The following is a 22288-nucleotide window of genomic DNA, read 5'->3' as shown; positions in this document are numbered from 1 at the left end:
GCCTTTATGGTTGGGCGTAGAGCTGAAATGTGTTGCCTTCCTCTCCTTCGCTTTGCCTGTTTCCATAAATGCTGGATGTTAGGAAGGACACAGATGTTTCTGAGCAGAATCCCCACAATTGAAGAGACCAGGGCCCTTGATCAAAGTGAGGGTTTTCAGTGGCAATTCAGCCAGTACAAGTGCACAAAATATACTCTGATTTATACACCAAGTATACAAATGAGCGTTAGGTCCAACATCACCATTATGGAATACATTTCTAGGAGACAGAAATACACTGAAAATATTTTAAGGTATTTCAATTAGTATTAAAATATTATTAGAAGGAGCAGTGATTTCTCAGCACTATCAGCTGCTCCTGTGTTTACTGTTTTGCACATTTGCCTTAGAAGATAGATGCTCACTTTCAACAGGCACGTTTAATAATATCATTAACTTTTTGGGTTTATAATTCAGAAATAAAGTGTCAGTAATTTCTCCTCTAAGTAACTTCATACCTGGGATTTATAGGTTAGGTAAATCTCAAAAATCAGTCCATCTCTTACTACTGAAGATGGTTGGCCAGCTATAGCAGTCAGAACTTTTAAATTTGAAAACTAAGAAGTATCATGTTCTCAATTCTTTTTTAGAAAGTTGTTATGAAGGTCTATATTAGTGAGAAAAATATTTTGAATAACTTTTCTCTAATATTTTCTTCACAGTCTTTACATTGATTTTCAGTATCAGAGTTTATCATGAATTTTGAAATTTTTCCTCATGAAGTTTTGAGGTGTCAAAGTTGACATTCTGCTTTTTAATTCATATTACTTCCTGAAAAGAACTCTTGAACAATAAGATTCCAAGAATGTCCATGTTGGTGAATGCCTTGATGGTCTGGGAAGGTGGCTCATCTGAGAGGCCATGGAAGCGTTGCACCTATCTCCACTCCATACCTTGCCCTGTGCATCTCTTCTGTTTGGCTGTTTCTGAGTTGCACCCTTTAATAATTAAACTGGTAATCATAACTATAGCACTTTCCCGAGTTCTGAGTCACTTAGAGAATTATCAAATCTGAGGAGGGAGTGTGAGAGCCCCTGAATTTGTAGTCAGCCAGGCAGAAGTGAAGGTGGCTTGGAGACCCTATTTACAAGTGGCATCTGAAGTGTGGGTATTCTTGTGGGACTGAGTCCTTTTACCCATGGGGTCTGGGTTAACTCTGCTTGGTGTCAGAATTGAATTGTTGGAGACTCATTTGGTGCTGGAGAATTGATGTCAAAGACACAACGTGTTTGGTGTCAAGAAAACACCACAGACCAGGCAAGAGGAAGTAGAGGAGGATTCCAAGTAGAGAAACAGCAGGTGTGGAGACTCCTGGGTGTCAAGGGGCTTGACTTGTTCCAGCCCCTGAAAGAGAGTGTGGCTTAAAAGGTTGGAAGCAGGTAGTAGACACAAGTAGAATAGAAACTTATTGAAAAAATACAAAACTAACATTCTAATTACAGCAGAGAATTGGAGTGATGGCGGGGGAGCGAGGGGGTACAGGGAGACTCATTAGGAAACTGGTGCAATATTCACATGAGAGAACAGAGCTTGGGAGAACTGGGAGTGAAATGGGCACATACAAGTTGACATAGAAAGCACCAGGATGTGGTTCATGAAATTTATAAAATATGCTTGATTCTGGAGAATAGTAAAAGCAGCAAATTCAAAGCTTTAATGATCAAAGTTGAGATTCAGGGTGATGTAGAAGACCTGGCGGGTGCCCAGGTTTGCATGACCTTGGTTAAGTTATGTAGTCATCTAATTCAGTTTCTCAATTTTGAAAATGGAAACAAGAATCCTTTTTCTTCCTACTTTATAGGGTTTGAAGATCAAGTAAGATAATGTGTGTCAGAGCACTTTGTAAATTGGTTACAGGAGAATGAATGCTACTTCTCATCTGTTTCTTCCGTCATCAGAACTGAAAACAAAGTAAAAACTAACCAGGTTACATTTCTTTTCCAGATATTTTCATCTGCCCTACTTGTACTTGTAATTGAATCTTCCAAGTAACTATTTTAGGAAAAACCATTCCTATTTTAGGTGAAGTATTTTCCTCAGAAGTTCTGAAACTATGTTTCAGGAACAGCCAGTTCATAGAGGTGACCCTGATCTTTGTGTGTGTGTGACCTACTTCCCCCCAACCTTCTCAGGGCTTCTAGAGGAGTGTGAGTGTGAAAGCAGGGCTTCTTGGTTCTTGTTTTGTTTTAGCTGGGAGGGTGGAGAGAGATGGGAGAATGATTAGTCGGAGAGAAGTGGTGGGGAGGGTTCATATCAGCTACATGTTAGGGGTCCACAAGTGGAAGACCATTCTAGCAGATGTTGGGCATTGAGCAGGGCCAGTGGAATCAGTTCACTCTCATTGGCTGTTCATCAGAATTAGCAAAACGTGGATTTCATGTTAGTGTTTGTGTGGGTAACTATCTCAGGACCGTTGATCATCAGGGCAGGACTGTGTCTTATTCATGGCTGCACCTCCAGAACCTAGTAGTGTTTCCGGCACATGTAATAGCTGAATAACAGCATTTTTCCTAAGGCATCTTCACGGTATTTACTAAACTGCTTTCTTAGACCATATTTAACATGCACAGTTATGCTTCTGTGCACACTGATTCTCTGGAATATATTATGTTCCCCTAATATATTGGTCCACAGTCTAGTTGATTCTCCTTCCTTAACATCTTTCATGCATGCCCCCACCTCCATCTCCACTGCCAAAGTCTTTATTGAATCCCCTGCTCACCTGGATTATTGTGTTTTTAATAATATTACCTTCAAATCTTGTTTCCTTTAACCGCCCTTCCCATTGCTGCCAGCATCTCTGAGGTGCAAATTTAATTACTCTTCAATGGTTTCCTCTTACCTACTGCAGTGAGTTTGTACTTTTTAAGTGTAAAGGTTACCTGAGACCAAACATCTTGAGAATCGTTCTCGGTCTCCACCTTCAGACAGCACATTCCTCTGAGAGCATCAGGCTGGAAAATTAGAAGTATCTGGTAGCCCAGGAGATTAGGGTTCATGAGTATATGATGATACTCAGTTTTTGTTGACATCCTTGATTATTTCCACGTGGACCGTGTAGTCTGCTGTCAGGTGTGCTGCTTATTGCTCCTGGTGGCAACCTTGTCCCCTCTGATATTTGTCTCCAGACCCTTTATTTTTAGAAGGGAGCTTCACCAAAAAGCAATAATGAACTTAAGCACTGGTGACTAATCCTTATTTTCTTACATCTTATTTCTTTTGTTATGTGTAGACTTACCAAAGGAGAGCTGTTCAGAGTGTTAGAGGACTTCTGTAGTAGCCTGCATGTTCCATTCCTGTGCTAGTTTGAGTTTTTAGTTTCTGGGAAAGAATATTTGAAAATAATCACTGAAGTTTGTTTCATGTGGTGTGAAGAAGAATTATAAAAATGTCAGCTGAGAGAAATTATAATCTTTTAAATGCAAGTAGAAATGCTCATTTGTATTTCTTATCTACTAGGTGACAAAACTAGTATGCCAGAAATACATTGGTTATAATGGATGTTTATTACATAAATGTATAGTAAGTTTATTTTGACATTGTATCCTTTATTCTTTGACAAAAATAAACTACCATGAAACAAAAGCAAAAATGGCCCACCTACCTACTTACTTGTACGAAACTGGATAGTTCCCAAGTTCATCCATGTTGGTGCTTTTCTTATCTCTTGCTATTTCCTTCCTTTTCCCATTGTTCTTATTGACTTTATACTTACACTTGAATTTAGAAGGACCCATACTGTTAATGAATTTGTACTCATCTGATTATTTTAAAACTTAGATTGTTGTGGTTATAAAATGATCAAAATCATAGGGCAAAAAGGGTGTCTGTACTCTCACTCCTGGCCTTTTATACTTTCACCTAATAATTTGGGTAGTTTTAACATTTACACATGTGTGGACGGGAGCACTGACAACTTCATTTTATACTTTACTAGAGGCCCAGTGCATGACATTTGTGCACTTGTTGGGGTCCCTCAGTCCAGCCTGCACCCTCTTGCAGTCAGGGAGCCCTTGAGGGATGTCTGGCGGGCCTAAGCCAGCAGTTGGACATCCTCAGAATTACTGCAGAGATGGGAGAGGCTCCCACCACCACCACTGCTGCGCTCACCAGCCGTGAGCTCAGCTCAGGGCTTCTGTGGGAGTGCACTGACCACCAGGGGACAGCTCCTGCATTGAGCGTCTGCCCCCTGGTGGTCAGTGTGCATCATAGTGACCTGTTGTTCTGCTGTTTGGTCGATTTGCATATTACCCTTTTATTATATAGGATTTTTTGATAGTTGTGTTATATGGAAGTAACAGAACTGTTTTCCCCCATATTACATTTGAGAGACTTAATAATGATTTACTTTCAAAACAGTATTTTATTTTTGAAATGACTTGTTTTCTTTCTCTTTGCAAATCATTATGGTTCTGAAAATCATATAGAGGCTTTCACCAGAATAGAAGGCTTCTAATTTGAGGATCTCAGTTAGAGGAGTATTTAGTTGTGTCTAGAAAAAAGACCTGAGTATTTATTAGCTGTTTTCTTATACCACAATTTCCCTTGTGTTTTCTTAGGCCAAAGATGAAGAAGAAGCCTTTCTGGATTGGAGTGATGATGATGATGATGGATTTGATCCAAGCACACTTCCAGATCCAGATAAGTACAGAAGCTCTGAAGAATCAGATAGTGAAGAAATGGAAAATAATATTAGGTATGTTTCTACCATTGGTGGCATTAAGTATATGAGTCTTCTCTGTTTAATTAAAAAGATATAGAAACAAATGTCTCATGCTCTTCTCATCATTTTAAGGGCTCTCTTACTCTTTCTGTAATCCCTGTCAACAAATGTAAGGGTGTTATAAAAGTTGCATTTTCTTTTTCTTTCTCTATTATTTTTTTCCTCTTGTCTCTTTCTTTGGGAATTTATTATGCTTAATTATTTGATGCACTAGGGTATATTTATTGCAGACAGAAGCAGGATTTTGATTCACTGTCAAAGAACTCTTGAAAATGTTGTTAAAAATTGTCTCTGAGTTTTAAAAAGAGAGCCATTATACTTTCACATTCTGTGATATAAAATTAAGTAACATATGCATAATATAATGGAAAGCTTATATATAAATAGCCCTTGGAAGATTCTCTCATTTTAAAAGTCTGTTCATTTGTAATGTGGACTTCTTTGCTACCTGTCCAAAATAGATGAAATGTGAAAAGTGTGGCTTGTTCAGCATTTGTTTTCAGAATACTATGTATTAGATTACATTGAGAGTCTATTGATTTAAAAGTTGAGGACATTGAACTCTTGGGCATTCTAAACCAATGTGTCTATTTAGGCAGAAGGTAGATTCTAATGACAGATTAAGCTAATGTGATTGAAGGGAAGAGAAAACTTAATGGGACCCCTAAATGCTAGCCCAGGTAGAGTTGGAGAAATAGGCTACAGAGAGCTATAATCTGGTTTTAAGTAAGAACAACATTAAGAAACGGTCTTAAAAAGATTATCTCCCAAGAAGAAAATGCTGTAGGGAGATAACTTCAGTTACTCTTCATTTTAATTTTGTGCTCATTTAAATTATTCTGTAATAGTGAAAATGTTGTCCAAAATGCAGTCTTACCAAGTAATGCTAGAAACTCAAGACATTTGCTATTGGACACTTAGGTAGTGGCTATAATAGCGTTCTAGTGTATTTGCTGACAAGGGAATATTAGCTTTACTACCACAGGAGGCACCATAGATGAAAATAATTTAATTAGAGTTTAGAAAAATGTATAAATGTATGACATGGGCTTAAATAATTTAGGTCCAGGTCATATTCCTAATCTTTAGAAATTAACTTTTAAGAGTAAATATACATACTTTGCTTTAGAAAGTTCGTTAGTGCACATGTTGAAACCTGAACTACACTATGGTTAAGTTTGCTGCTCCTTTATGCTTACATAAATGTCTCTCTGTGGGAGTGGTTTAAGGGATCTCCATTCTGATAGATGTAATCTAACTTACACTTATGGCTTTATAACATTAACTTCCAAATGTATCTGTGTATGTTTACTCTCTGGAGGGAACATCAATCGGTTCTTCCAGTTTGTCATGCAGCCATACTTGACACATCTGTCTAACACCTCTAACACAGAGAACCAGCCTTTTAAGTATCCCTTCTGTATCTGATTCATAAGGAATTTTTCCTAACATTTTATATGATAGTTTCTGGGTCATCCTTAATCTGTGTATAGCAGACATTTCATTTCATTCTCTGGCATTTCTTACTCTCAGATTGACATTTCCTTGCTACCACCTAGTTAATATGATTGGTTGTTTAATACTTTATGTGTGTTAGCCTCTTAATTAGCTTGTAAATGCTTTGTAGCTAGAAACTCAGTCTTTTTGTACCAACACCTCCAGCTCCTCCAGTCTTTACTGCTATTCCTAACATTAATGTCATAGGCACAAAGAAGACGCTGAAATATTTGAATTGATTGATAGAAAATATTTATAGGGTAAAAAAGGATATATAGTAATAAACAGCTATGCAGTTGGTCCTAATAGCTTAAATGATACAGGAGATGACAGAATAGATGGGTGGAGAATTGGAAGAAGCCAAGTTCAGATGTTATAATGGTGATGAACGTGGAGATAGAAGTACCCTGAGACACCAAAGCATTCTGACTTAAAGATAAAGGTTCAGCCTGCCTGGTGTGGCTTGGTTGTTTCGAGCATCATCCCATACACCAAAAGGTGATGGGTTCACTTCCCAGTCAGGGTACATACCCAGGTCCCAAGGTTGCAGGTTCAGTCCCTGGTTGGGGCATGAGCGAGAGGCAACTGATTGTCTCCCCCCTTTCTTCTCCCTCCCCCCCCACTCCCTCCCCATTCCCTTCCTCTCTTCCTCCCTCTCTCTAAATAAAGTAAACAAATAAACATGAAAAAAATTTTAAAAAAAGGTAAGTGTTCAGACAAAATATTTAAGCATTACATGAAAATTAAAATAGTTTTAATTCAGGCACAGCTAGTAGTAACTCTGCATTCATGGAAATTGAAAGGAATTGGTAAACTTACCATAAGCTGAAGAAAAATTCTTTTGTAGAAGAGAATATCAGCAAGGGCTTTATTTCTTGAGCCATTTAAAGGGCTTCTTTAGCAGTGTGTCTTTTGCCTACCAACAGTGATTGTCCAGTCAAACTCCTTCTTATTCTATTCAAATAAAATAGTAATTTGTCTGTGATCACAATACAAGTGAGGGACAGTGTGAACTGCCCAGATCAAACAGATTCCCTAGTTCTAATACTTCAGTCAAGTCATGTGGAGTTGCTCTAGCATTAGGAGAGGTAGCTCCAGAAACTTCCTGAAGACAAGTTGGTTTTCATTTGGCTAAAAACCTGATCCATGGGCTATAGGATAGATTAGACTAGAACATGGTTCCCCAGCATTAACATTACTGTCATTCTGGCCCAGATAATTCTTTGGGGGGTCGGGAGAGTGCTTGGGAATGGTTTTCAGCTGTTTAGCATCATCCCTGGCCTCTACTATGAGCACCTTCCCAGTTGGGACAACCAGAAATATCTTCAGACATTGCAGATACCCCTTGGGGAGCAAACGCCCACAGTTGAGAACCACTGGACTAGACCCAGAATGGCAGGTACATACTTCTGGTGTTTAATTTCCCCGTCCTTCATCCATTACTTTCCACTTGGTCCAAGCAATCCTTCCCAGTACAGCCTCTATTAATCAGTTGGGATTGGAACACAAGATAAAACCTGTTTGCCATTCCTGGGCTAGAAGGCAGGATTTTAGGATAAGTTACATGTGAAATTTGTATTTATAATGTAAATTCCATTTTTCTCCTTTTGCCTCTTCTCTTACAATCACTTCAATGGCAATGAATAATGATATATATATAAACTAAATCCAAAATTGTTTTGGCTAAGAAAACATGTTCACAAGTAAATCCACACACACTAGAATTTTGACAGTGGTAATTGCTGCTGGTACTGCTAATTATAACAGTAGCACGAGTACAGTTTCCTGGGTTGTTGCAGTTTGGCTACATCTTTTTTCTTTGCCTTCCATGCATGACTAGATGCTATGGTTTTATGGTGTCAGATTAGCGTGTCCTCAAGGCGTGCTCACAGGTTTTATTTGCTGCATTGTTTCTCACCTCCACTCCGTAGTTTTAGGAACAGTGAGTGTTCTAGCCTCTTGGTCATCTTCTTTCGCCCTGTAGGTTATTCTCTGAGTATTAACTTTGCATTTTCAGAAATGAATGCACTCTTAAGGGACTAAATATACCAAATGGAAAATGGCTATTACCAAGGTAATAGCATAGCTAGTTTCTTTGGAAGTTTTCTTTGTGTATTTTTTCCCCTTCACTTTTGTGACATTCATAAATATTCAATATGGGTAACACTTTTGTCTCTCTACATGGAAAGACACTTAGTAGGAAATAGGCAAAAGAGAGCCTTAATGGAGAATGGCTGAATCTGGAGTCAATAATTTCTCCTCAGGGAGGTCTGATAAGATTTTATACCTCTTTCCTCCTCAACTCAGTGCACAGCCACAGTCAATTTAAACCATCCTCCACCTTCTGTACAGTGATCAGAATTGTCATCTTTACCACTGAGATTCCAAAGAGATTCTGACATGCAAGATTCAGGTCCTATAAGTTAGCATGACAAAAAGAGACTCTTGCTTTCAATATGGTCCCAGGGACAATGAAAATAATGTCACCTTGAGTTCCTTTTAAGGAATTTTAAGAATGTCATCATTAATAGCTCTATTTATTATCAGATTTAAATTGTGAAATATGGGTGCAGAGGGGTGTCAGCCTGCTCGTCAACAGCAGATGCCCGACCCAGTCGGAGGCTCTAAGCTTTGGTGTGTGCTATATTTTGCAAAACAAGTATAGAGTTTTGGTGCTCTCTTGTTTCTTTTTCTGTCTCCATCCTTGTTACAGATTGGTCCAGGATGGGCTTTACTCTGTTGCTTTCACTTTGGTTCCTCCCTTGGAACTGGGGAATGAGCATAGGTAGAATTAATACAGGATGTTAGGATTTGTTGTTATTGTTACTAAAATGGAGACAGAAAAGTTTGGTAGGAAACCTAGCTCTTTGTTGCAGTTGACTTTATGACATCACAAAATTCACTAGTCTGCTAGAAACTACACAGAATTATGTATTCTTATCTCCAGTGAGTTTTCATGTAGACTTTCATACCTTTTGAGGAAAAATGACCTCAAATATTGCAATGGTCTTTTTGCTCATAAATGATTTTTCATTTCTCTATCTTCCAAATACTCCATACACTGTAGTTATACTGCTTTCACAATAACATATTTAGACAACTTTCTACATGTGTTGCCAAGAACTGGAGTAAAAACCTTCAATGTTATTTAAATCACATTCTACTTAAGAGTTAAAAATACCCACTTGATCTGTTAGTCCCTAGCTTGTTGTAATATTTCCTCCATCCATTCTTTCAACTAAAAAATTTTTTAATAGCTGTCATGTGCCAGGTATAGTGAGTGCAGGTACAGAGGATAAAACATTAAGCAAGGGCCCAGTCGGTTTGGCTCAATTGGTTGAGCATTGTCCTATGCACCAAAAGGTCATTTGTTTGATTCCCAGTCAGGGCATCTGCCAGAGTTGTGGGCTCGATCCCCAGTAGGGGGTGGGCAGAAGGCAGCCTATTGATGTTTCTCTCTCATTCATGTTTCTATCTCTCTCTCTCTCTCTCCCTTCCTCCTTCTCTAAAATCAATAAAAACATTAAAAAAACAAACACAAAACACTAAGCTAGAAAAATACCTTTCCTGCTTTCATAGTTTTTAGGTCAGTGGAGATTACAGGTAGCTAAGCCTGGAATTACAAGACAATGTGGTCCATGCTGTGATTTGTGCCCTGAGGGAGGCAGTGGGGAGGGTGGGAGGTAGGGAATGGACTTGGAGATCAGGCAAGTGTGGACCTAACGTGGGCTTGATAGGAATCCAGAAGAGCTTCCTAAAGGGGGGTGACATCAAAACTAAGCCTGAAGTAAGTTTAGGACTTACCCTTGTAGAATTTGAGGAAAGAGTATCTAACCATATTTCAATTAAACTTTTTTTTTTCAATAAAATTGTTCCTTTTAGCTATGCCTTGCAAGCTGAGAAGTTTGGTTCTGAGCATGGAATATGAGATTGATTTTTGTATATCTAGTAGCATTCATCATGCTTGGTTTATGGCCATCTTCATGTGAATTGCTAATGATGTGAAAATTTGCAAAGTATTGAATTTGATGAAAAAGAAGCAGCTGGATGATCCAGATATTCATTATCCAGTCAAATTAAGTTTTTAATATTTATAATCTTAACCTTTTTCTAACAAAAAAAGGAAAAAGAAAAAGGTTGTGGTTAGATGCTTACTGACTTACATCAATCTTTTCTTTACAGACCACAGTCTTTGGCTAAGGCAGCCAGGTTGCTTTATAAAGAACTGTTACATTGTGGGGTATTTAGTAGGTGGCATAAGACCAATCAATTACATCTATAATTTGTACTGATACTATTGGCATCATTTAGCCATGATAAATTCTGTATGGATTGATACCTTTTCCTGTTCAGAGTAAATGTTTCACATCTTAATACATTTAGCTGTTCTTTTTGCCTAGTCTATGTGACACAGCTCTGAGCCAGAAGACTGGTCAAGGATTTTTGTCTGTTTTTTTCATTCTGAGGTTTTTGTTCTGTTTTGTTTTTAAAATCTTTTCCATATACTTTTCTGTTTTGGGGTGAACTTGCCTATCTTTGAAAGGTATCTCTTACATAAAGGAGATGAACCACTTTAATCTCTGTGGTTTCACCTAATGTTAATGTAAATTTTGGCCCAGTAACTATTCTTCCAAGATTTTACAGCAAATTTGTAATACATGGAAGGCTTTTTGCCTGGAAAAGAAATGAGTCAAAAATGAATTTCTGGGGAAGGAAATTCCTAGAAAGCATTTTCATTTCCTTCTTAACTATTTTGGGAGCTGGTATGTTACATTAAATATTTTATATAAATTTTAGTGGAATTATTGGTGCCAAATATAGGGGGTGATTTTTAAAAAAAAATTTTCTTTTTAGAGTCTTGGTACTGTTAAAAGAAAAATACTTACTGACTATAGTTTCCCCTGACTTGAATCCTGTTCGTTGGTGAATTTAGTTGAGGGGGGCAGATTGCTAAGATGGATGAATGGCTTGGATGCGTTGAAAGAAGTCGGCTCAGCTTAATGCTATATTGACTTTATTGTGTGCCTGCCTTCTTTCCTTTTACTCTTTTTAACTCCAGGATATTTATCCCTGATTCCAGTATGCCTGGCAGCTTCCAAGAGAAAATCTCCATTATTCTCTTTATTGGTAAAATACAGAGTTCCACGAATTATCAAATTTCATAGAGCTTTTATCAGAACTTAATATGAATTGTAGGTAAAAGGAGGAATTAATTTACTTGACTTTCTTTAAATTGTATTCCTTTGGTCTTTCTCCCTTATGCTAATGCCCTAAAAATAAAATAAGAATATCCTGTGTGATATTGTAGCAAGAATGGAGAAACTTCCAAGGAAGATTGTTGGGGTGGAGTATTATATGCTTGGCACTTTTAGGGGAAAGGTTGCTACCCGTTGAAGAAGGAAGGTGTTATTTCCCAGGGTGAGGGTTGGGAAGGGGAAGTTGTATTTTGTGAAATTGGGATTTTAAAAGCTCGCAGCTTGATCTTACTTGGCAGCTTCAGTTATTGCTCTGCACTCTCTATTCCTCTGTCATTTAGGGACCCATTGAATGGCTGTCACTCAATGACAGTTATGAGTGTGTTATGTTTCAGAAGTGCTAGGATGGCTAAGATGGACGAATGGCTTGGATGATGAGGCCAGGATGAGCCATCCAGCAAGGGTGATGAAGCACTTGCGGGGTTCTCCTGGCTGCTGCCCTGATTCTGGTGCAGACAACTTTGTTTTCACTGAAAGACCTTCAAGGAAGACACTCTCTGGGGACCATCCTTTTCCCTTCCCTTTCCTTCATGTGGAATGCATTCAGACCAATGACCATATAATTTCCCTGTCCACTCCCCTTTAGGATTTTAGGTTGTACCCAGGGCTTAGGTTTTTGGTTCTGTTGTTTGGTTTTGTTTCTGCCATTATAAGTAATTTTTTAAAGGAAAACTTTTGTTGAAAATTGGGTAATTTCTCTCTTGATGAAATCATTGGAAGGGCTAATAAAGAGTAAGACTATAGTGCTAAACTTAATTTTTCCAGGTAGCTGGAACACTGGGGACGTGCTTGGGTAGGTGATGATCTTGGATGTTGAAAACTAATCAGTGAAAATAGTTGAGGAGAAAAGCCAACGTGCTCGTGGGGAACACAAAATGGTTTACACACAGATCAGTAACAACAACAACAACAACAAAAACGTAATGCAACCCAACTTGTTGGGTGTTTACGAGTTTTGTTTTTATAAATCTGGGAGAAGAGAAATAATTATGTATATTTTCTGTATTGCTGCAGAGCGGGGATTCTTAACCTGGAGTCTGTGGATGAGCTTTAGGGACATCTCAAACATCTTGAAATTGTTCCCAAAATGATGGTGTGGGGGTATAGGCAGCATAAACACTCCCCTTCACTTATCTGTGAAAAGGGTCATGAATTTTTATCCAGTTCTCAAGTGTGTTTGTGAACCAAAAAGATTGGGGACCAAAACATTGTGCCAATCCCAAATGACACGGGCATTTTTTAGAAGGAAACATACATGGATCAGTAGTACGATTACAGTCCTCTGCCTTCTATATCCTCACCACCCCCAGCGTTTCCTGATTATTAGAATTCTGATCTAAGAGGACATCTTCTGCTCTTATGGTTATGTTTGTAATGAACTCTGAGCCAATAAATCTTTTCTTTGACTAAATTGTTTTTAGTACCGAGTGTTAGAAAAGACTTTAAAGGACATGATACATTTTCAGTTCCATTTCTGTATGCCTTCACCATCAGAATGAAGCTAGGCAGATTTTATGGAATGTACTGCAGTAATTAATCTTCATTAGGACTGTTGCCACAGCCTTGGAAATTAAAATTTATGATAGGGGGAAAGTCTCTGGCACAACATATTGGAATACCAGAGTGCCAATACTTAAAAGACATGTATAAAGATTTCTGAGAATTTTCAGTGGTCTCAAGATCATTTATTATTAGCTTAAAGTTCTTTAGGAAAATGTCTAAGCTACATTTATTGATATGAATGCAAGAGGGAGAGTTTTATACAAATAAGACACAAACTAGACATTCAGGTGCTGTGCTCTTGGTAGCTTTCCACACACAATTTGGCAGCATGTTGGAAAAGGACACCCAAAGGTTTCTGTGTGGCCGAATATCCACTGTTCTCCACCTCTGTCCTCAGCTAGTGTGCAGCTAGAACATTCCACAGTTTCCCTGATTTCTTTTCTTTGTGTTCCAAAAAAGAGAGAAAAGCAAGAGTTTCAAAAGCTGTGCAGACATTACAGTAAAGGTACTGCGCTTTCTTCTAGCAGCCTCCTTGTCCTGGCTGTTTTTAAATTTTAAAAAAATGTTATTTATTGAGAGAGAGAGGAGAGACTCATTTGTTGTTCCACTTATTGATGCATTCATTGGTTGATTGTTTTATGTGCCCTGGCCCAGGATCAAACTTGCAACCTTGGTGTATCGGGACAATGCTCTAACCAACTGAGCTACCCGGCCAGGGCCTAGATTTCTGAATAGGCTTGTATAGTGATGTTACTCTTCCATTTTTTGTGGTGTAACACGCAAACACACCCCCCTAAATGCAGCCGCCGCAGAGGTTGGAGCTGTAACACGAGGCATCATGACACCTGGCTGCACAGCCTCTTTTCCAGTGTCAGGCTTGGAGTCTCCAGTGATTTCGGTTGCCTTTTTATAACTTCATATTGGAACTGCTTGCCCCGTGTCCTTGGAAGTTTAGTGCTCACTCTGCGGCGCTGTGTTTCCGTAAAGCTCTGCATTACCAGGGAAGAAGTCGATAGGTTTCCCAGCAGATCTTTTTCTTCTGCCTTGACCACAATCATATCAGACAGTGCTTGGAACATTCTCAAGGCTTGAAGGAGTGGTCCTCAGTGCAGCATTGTAGCCCAGGGAATGTGTTACAGATGCTCTGGCCCCTTTTTATTGGCGTTAATCCACACATTGTTTATTTAAAGTTCGCTCTTTATCAATAAGCCCATTCCTGTTCACAGCAGGTACTAATGATTACGTTCTTCTTGGTGCAGTGTATCATTTGTCTCCTCCCTTTCCATGTCTGTAAGCCTTGGCTAAAGCTTCCTAAGGAGAGAGAGAATTTTAAAAAATCAAGGGGAATAAGAGCTAGTAGTTTCCTCTATCTAGAAAAATATGGTATTAGTGAATCAGTCTACCTCCTTTGCCTTTCTATCTCAGTACATAGGAATGTAAACCATATTTGTTCCTAGCAGAATGATCTCAGGAGCATCTGTATTACAAAAATAGTTGCTATAGCAGGTGTAAGATAGGCGTTGCATGAGCTTTTATGAACCAACAGACTGAATGCCTTGCCCACATTCACTACTGCATATAATTTGGAAATAAGTTATGCTATGTTATCAAAAACTTTGCAATATGGGGAGATGTAAGAGTTTGGAAAATTAAGTCTGTGTTAGAACAAAGGCAGGCTACTTGATCCTGTGGGAAAACTGTGGCTTTTGGGGTCAGATAAACAGACCTGAATCTTAAGACCTGAATGTTTTCTAAGAAAAGAATCTTACTTTCTTTTACAAGTTACTTAACCCTTTGTACGCCATAAGCGTCTATAGACACAATTAAATTCAAAATATCGTGGCGTGTGGGGATGGTTTCCACTTTGGATGCGTGGCAGTTAACTGGTTAATGACAAGTTATTTAATATCTTGACCCCCAGTTTTAATCACCAGTCAAATGAAGATAATTCTTATGTTGCAAGGTTATCATGAAGATCTAATAAGGTAAAAAGAAAGCAGAGTATGATACTAATAGGGTGACTAATCTATGCTGATCAATTTAATTACTAAAAGTAAAACAGTGTTAGGAGTTTTTAAATAAGTATATTTATTTATATTACAAAAATAGAATTTAATGTCATCTCAGAAATCTACTTTCCATTTTCTTCATCAAAATCATTCGTTGAGCCACATGTAACACGGCAGGCCCTCGACTCAAAACATCCTGCAAAAATATCTTCCAGACTAGGTTGAAATGGTGAATGATATAGTAAAAATAATGTCATGTAATATATTGCATTCAACATATGGGTAGAGTCTATATCACCAAATTGGAATTGTTGAGGCATTCAGTAAATGTGTGCCTGGCATAGAGCAATAAAGAAGAGAGACCAGCTCCCAGCCCTCTTAAAGCTTACACTCTGGTGAGGGAGACCATGAAGAAGTAAACAAAAAGTAGAAAAGAGATGGTGATAAGGGCCGTGAAAAATGGTAACTATAGGATAATGAGAGGGGTTGGGAGAGCTCACTTTATATGAGGTGTTTAATAAAAACCTCTTTGGGGTGACACCTGAAGAATTATTGAAAGCCTTCTTTTTAGGTAAAGAAGGAATGATACATGCTAACGTACTAACCATTAATTCCTTTGACCATTTATTAAAATTTAAGTATTTACCCTAACAGCATGATCATGACTGTACAATTATGTATATTCCTGCCAGAGGTGATTTCTCAGCCACTTTTCATCCCATCATCCTTCAACCATGTGTCTATCCAACGGTGATGCTAGTTGGCTTCATGGAAGGTGATGAGGGTAAGAAACAGCTGCTATTCTAGTCCACAGGTGGCAACTCATTAGAAAGGCATATGCCATCCTGACGTTTATGAGAATAGGGAGTGGAGTTGAGATGGTCTGAGCACTCCAGTTGAAGGCTGGAAACATACACAGGTTCTGAATTAAAATGACATGTCAGTCTTTGGTGATAAGAGGAGAAAACACTAATGTATTTTATGCTTAATAATTTAAGTTATAATTTGTTGATGGTATGTCAATTCTTGAACTATGTAAATCTTTTTATTAATAGACTTTTTAGCAATTTTAGCTTTTACAGTAAAAATTGAATGAAATTTTTGCCTCTCCCCCTCCCCACCCCAGCCTTTCCTATTATCAATATTTTGTTAACATTTGCAGCCTCTCGAAGCTAAGGTTTCTTGTCAGAGATAAGACTAATAATAATAGACTTAATTATTTTAATTAATTTTAGAGGGAGGAAGGAGGAGAAAGAGAAACATCAATGTGAGAAACTTCTATTTGTTGGTTGCCTCCCACATGCACCCCAAACAGGGATTGAACCCGCAACCTGGGTATGTACTCTGACCGGGAATTAAACCCGTGACCTTCCTGTGCATGGGACAACACTTCAACCAACACAGCCACATTGGCCAGGGCAATAGACTTAATTTCAATAAAAGCACCAAAGACTATTGTTGCTGAGATTTTGCAAATTATATAAACCTAGGAACTGGTTGAATACGCTGACCTAATGAAGAGGAAAAAGCTCTAGGCTAAAGATGCCTGTTTTTAAAGTCATCAGCATTCTGGGAGCTGCTTGAAATGCTGAACTGCATGAGAATACTCAGAGTGAATATGTAAAATGAGAATAGTAGAGGACCAAGGATGCAGCCTAGAAATATGGACATTTAAGCAATGAACAGAGGAAGAGGAAGCTAAGAAGGTGCATTCAAAGAGGTAGTAGTCAACATTTAGGTACTTAAAATTTAGATGACTTTCCATTACATCTCTTAGGGAAGCTGCAGTAATGGTATCATTTTAACTGTCCCCTGGCTGGGTGTTAACTCAGTAGAAGTCATTTGTTTAAAAAAATGAGTACTGAATATAGCCATAATATGACCATTTATTTAATTTTGAAAAATATATGCAAAGCCAAAGTTTAGAACACCAGGAACATGTGCTGTTAACAGCAGGATTGTGAGGAAACAGGAGCCTGCGCCCTCACACACTGACTGAGTGCTCTGGGTGCTACCATGGCAATGGCCTCCTCCACGGCCGTGGTGGAAATTGAATTAGAAACATCGCCTCCTTCACTGCAGTGGCAGTGGTTCTTATGGCTTAGAACAACCCCAGCAGGATGTGATTTCTGCCATTCACATGTGTGGCCATTTATTGAATGGCTTTTATTCACGTTATCTTTATAGATGAAGGTAACAAACAGCCCCAGGCTTCAAAAAGCTAAGAATTTAGTAGGCACAGGGAAGAGGTCTATTCTGTATATCACTCAGAATGAGTGCCATGGGAGAGCACAGACAGTGCATAAAGTGGTGGAATCATGTAGGATGGAGTCATTGAGGATGAGGTGACATTTAAACTGGGTTTTGAAGGATAAGGAGGATTTAGATAGTTATAAAATAGAAAGAGGGAATTTCAAATGGAGACAAAAGAAGGTGAGAACCTAAAGTATGTTTAGGGAATAACAAGTAGTCCTTAAGAACAGAATAGATTATAGAGGCAGGCCTAAGCCAGATCATGAGAGTCCTTAAAAATTATCTATATATATAAAAACCTAAGCGACCATTATGACTGGTCGACCGAATGATTGGTTGGTTGGTCTCTATGATGATGCACTGACCACCAGGGGCCAGATGCTCAGCATAGGAGCTGCCCTCTGGTGGTCAGTGTGCTCCCATAGCCAACCTCCCGCGGCAGGCCAACCTCCCGTGGTCCCTCCCCACGGCTGGCTGGTCCCAATTGGTCCTGATCAGCCCCAATTGCCAGCCAGGTCGAGGGACCCCATCCGTGCAGGAATTCGTGCACTGGGCCTCTAGTAATAAATAATACTAGGAGCAGTCACTGAAATGTTTATGAAGATTTATAAGAGCCAGGGTGATTTTTACAAAGAAGTCTCCTTTTAGCATGTCAAGGAGTTAGTAGCCAACATTTAAGAAGACTGCTTTTTAACTTTTTCTTGGTGGATAGTAGGCATGAAAACCAGTATTGAACAACTTCTTTAGAAACTGAAATGTAAAACCAGCTAAAATTCCTACAGATTTCTCCATGTGGTTTGTGGAGCACCGTTATCAAATCTAGAAAACTGACTTCTAACCTTTTCATCATCACAGAGAATGTCTGCTTTCAACACTAATGGTCCCTATATTTTGAAAGATTTATCTTTCACATTTGTTTTATTAATAAAGAGATAATTTTCATTCCACTCAAGCTTCTGAAGTGTCAAGTATGTACAAAGCTCAGTTAATAAAATCCTGGCCAAAAGAAAACAAATACCAGAATTTAGTCTGTGGCACATAGATGCAGGTGTTTTGAAATACTGAAAATTACCCATGACACATCTGTCCTGAGCTATGAAGCCTTACCTTTCCCCATACTTGTATGGGTCCCGGGACCCAGATTGACACTTAAGTAGAACACTTAGTCTTTATGCTTCTGAGCTTTGTGGAATTATGAAGAATAGACATATACCTAGCTGCCCAGAACTACTTTTTCCTTCAAATTTAAGTTCCTTTATTTATTTTTTATTGCAAAGAGCAATACAAGCTTATTACAGAAAAACAAAAACAAAAGATACACGTACCAGCAGAAAGAACATTAAAAAAAAAAATCTCCCAAATCTTTTTCAATGCAAATATACATGCTGTCTTATTTAAACAAAGACTCTCATTCTATATTGGTTTTATTACTGTTTTCAGTGTCAATAAAGAAATTCCTACAACATTGTTTTTAATAGCTGCATCGTGTTTCATTTGAAATTTTATAACACATTTAACAGATCAATCCCTTATGATTGGATGTTTGGGTTTCCAACTTTCTGAAATTACAAATAGCTTTGACTTGAATATCCAGTAACTAAATCTTTATACACATCCTTAATTATTTCCTGGGGATAGATTCCCAAAAAAGGAATTGCTGGGCATGCATATGTGAATGACTTTTGAAAGGTAGTTGTAGTAATATACATTCTCACCCAGGAGTTTACATTTTGATTGAGAGTTAAGATGCTTTCGGTGGGGAAAAAGTCACTTTAGTATTAGGAAGTAGCAAGGCTAGGTGCAAAATGGCTAATAAACAATTAGAGCTGTAGGAATTCAGAGGAAAGAAATCACTTTTAATAGGAAGCGTGGGTGCCTTTCATAGAAGATGAGGAATTGAAGATGAGTCTTGAATCAGGGAGTACCCAGCGGGAGGGAGGAAGTGCCATGCTCACAGAGGGGCACAGGTGGGAACACACAAGAAGAGTCTCTGATCTCATGAGTAAGAGCCACGCGTGAGGAGTGCCCAGAAGAGGGACCAGGAGGAAGGCTGACCCTCGTGTGTTAACTCCAGGCATCCCTCCTTTTTCTGTTTCTCATACATGTAACAGACTACATTCTTGTCCTGGGTAACTAGGTAACTACAAGTACCTGAAAAAATTAAAATGTTGAAACTAGGAGTATCATATGAAATAAATCATGGCCCAGTGGAATCAGCACAGAACTGGCCATACTCAGGGACTTTTTTAAAAAAAAATATGTTTTATTGATTTTTTACAGAGAGGAAGAGAGAGGGATAGAGAGTTAGAAACATCGATGAAAGAGAAACATCAATCAGCTGCCTCCTTCCTACACACCCCCTACTGGGGATGTGCCCGCAACCAAGGCACATGCCCTTGACTGGAATCAAACCCGGTACCCTTCAGTCCGCAGGCCGACGCTCTATCCACTGAGCCAAACCAGTTTCGGCACTCAGGGACTTTTTATTAAGGCCCCTTTCTGCTAAGAATTACTCTGCTAACTGAATTCCCATCACAGGGGACACTCATTTTCACCTTTCCAGGCACTATTTAAAATGCAGTTATTTGTGGGTTACCTCAGTGTTGTCTGGTTTCTCTTTCCTCCAGTGGTAAGAGAGTACGGCTGCTGAGTCAGCATTGGGCATTTCTGGGAGGTAAATGGGGAAATGATTTAGTTTTGCTTTAAGCTGGTCATAACTGGATATGCTTACTAGGCACATTCACTTTGATAGCCAGGCTATCTTATAGAGTAATAGGCTCCATTGAAACTTGAGCAGTTTGCCTCTTTTGGAATACATCATATGCTTGGACAATAATGTAATTTCTGTGATGTGTTTTTTTTTTCTTCTCTATATTATATAATAGCAATGTAAGGATTTATTTGAAAGGGAGTAGTTTATAGGCAACTAATATGTATTGAGCACTAATATGTTCTTACAGTTATATTATTTTATTTAATTCTTATAGCAGTTCTGCTAAGTAAATTATATAATCCCCATCTTTCAGATAAGGAAACGGAGGTTTAGAAATGTTAGTTGATTGGCCAAGGTCTGATTATGTTGATATAAAAAACCAATGTTCTTTCTACGGCTAATTCTTTCTGTTACTGTTCTCCAGATGTTGACTAAAGATGTTGACCAATTCAAATTGCTTTGGGCTGAATTTAGAGTCATTCAGATCTGGATATGAATCCCATGGGTATAATGTGGGTCCAGTCATTTAACCTCTCTAACTTCGTTGTGGAACGAGTGTAAGGATTTCACACCAAGGGTTTTCATAAAGATAAATTTAATCTATGTAAAAAATGTAGTACAGAGCCAGACCCTTGAATAAATGGTTCCTACTGCCATTGCTGAGTTTTTATTTTGTTAATTTTGTATGTATCATCTTGGAACATGACGATGGGGTCTTAAAATCCTTTGAGGATGTTTTGCTTTCTTAATTTTTAATGTATCATGTGATTGACTCTATCTTCAGAAACTAGCTTTATTTTTATAGTCTATGCCTCAGGTGTGTGCAGAATACAGCAGTAATGTTTAGTCTTCCTTAAGACTTTGTGTGGGCTTTGGATGCGGATTTTAAATGGGGAAATTTACTTGCTATCTTAATTTGTAACTTAACATTTCAGGTTCGGTTTTAGTCATGCTCTGTATATCACAACTCAGTGCAACAGATAACAGGATTAGCACCTGGTATCCTGATATCTGTTAGCCCACAGACTGCTCCTAAAGGATGGCCCAACTTTAATAGAGGGAGTTGGACGAGGCAGCACAAGCACAGCTTGGAGCCGGCCTGGAGCCAGACTGTAGACCTCTCAGCGTCCTCAAGTTGTGGATGATACATCTAGTTTTCTAGAGTTATTGTAAGGATTGGATGAGACGGTGTATGCAGACCCCCTGCACGTGCCTGGTGCATGATGGGCCCTCCCTCCCACCCAATGCTGGGAAGATACTTAACTTATGACACATATATCCTGATGTTGTTACAGTGTCTTTCCCTCTTGGATAATATCATTTTACCAGCTATCTGTTATTGGTAATTTTGTCATGTAGTGTTTGATTTCATAACAATGAATTTAATTATGTACTTACCAAGTAAATCATTGGATTTGTTCTCACCAGTGACAAGAAGAAGAAGCAGGGGATGAGGAAAAGGAACAACAGTGAAGTGGAGAACACGGGACTCACAAGTCGTAACAGAAAGAAGGCCAAGTGGGAAGTCTTAGAGCCGTTGGATACGGGCCTGTCTTTGGCAGAGGATGAAGAACTGGTGTTACATCTGCTCAAAAGTCAAAGCTAAATACTTCCTGCTTCGTCTTCTCCTCGAAACCTCTGGTCATGGTTATGTGGACAAGAAGTTGAAAAGCTGTCGGCTTTGGGGAAGTTAGATAACGTGAGTCCCAGGCCCGAAGAAAACATTCCAGGCAGAAGTGAAAGAACCCAAGCCGCTTTCACAGCAAACTCCATGTGAGGGTGGATCCTAAACGTCTTGATCCCTTTTCCAGCATGTGCTCTGGTAGATTGTTTTCTTGGGCTTTATCCTGTGACATCTTGTCATTGGAAGTGCTTTCTTTGTTTTAATAGCAAGTTCTGGAGACCTTGTTTCATTGTTAGGAATTTCTTTTCTTCTTATCTTACAAAAGTGTCTATGCTGTTAAATAAAATTGCTCACAGTTTTGATTATTTAATATCTTTAAAGAGACAGAATACGATGGACCAGCCCTAAGAAAGACTGAGTATTTTTGAATTGAGATGATTAATAATAAACATATTTCCTATAAAATTATTGTTTTCATTGTGTCAGTAATATGAATGCATTCTCAAGGGAAGGTTCTTAAGATTAAAATGTTTGGCCTGTTCTTGAAACAGTGAATTTTCCATATTTTTAAATTAATCTCCTCAATGATATAATTTATCTTTTACTTGGAAGATTTGCTAGCTCTCATTTATAAAATCTAGAGGCCCGGTGCATGAAAATTCATGCACTGGA

General features: G+C 38.6%; 1 protein-coding gene across 1 annotated transcript in view; it reads left to right on the top strand.

Annotated features, from left to right (window-relative positions):
• The window catches only part of DDX10 (DEAD-box helicase 10), a 250891-nt gene extending 228823 nt beyond the window's left edge, over nucleotides 1–22068 (top strand). Inside the window, exons 17-18 of the mRNA XM_079787350.1 lie at nucleotides 4599–4735; nucleotides 21421–22068. Coding sequence (XP_079643476.1) covers nucleotides 4599–4735; nucleotides 21421–21598 — 315 coding nt within the window. The 3' untranslated portion in view covers nucleotides 21599–22068. The remainder of the gene's footprint in view (nucleotides 1–4598; nucleotides 4736–21420) is intronic.
• The last annotated feature ends 220 nt before the right edge of the window (nucleotides 22069–22288 follow it).

The sequence above is a fragment of the Cnephaeus nilssonii genome (genome assembly GCF_951640355.1).
Source record: "Cnephaeus nilssonii genome assembly, chromosome: 13".
Classification (NCBI taxonomy): Eukaryota; Metazoa; Chordata; class Mammalia; order Chiroptera; family Vespertilionidae; genus Cnephaeus; species Cnephaeus nilssonii.
Note: the sequence above shows the minus strand (reverse complement) of the source record. Positions and strands in the feature narration are given on the sequence as shown.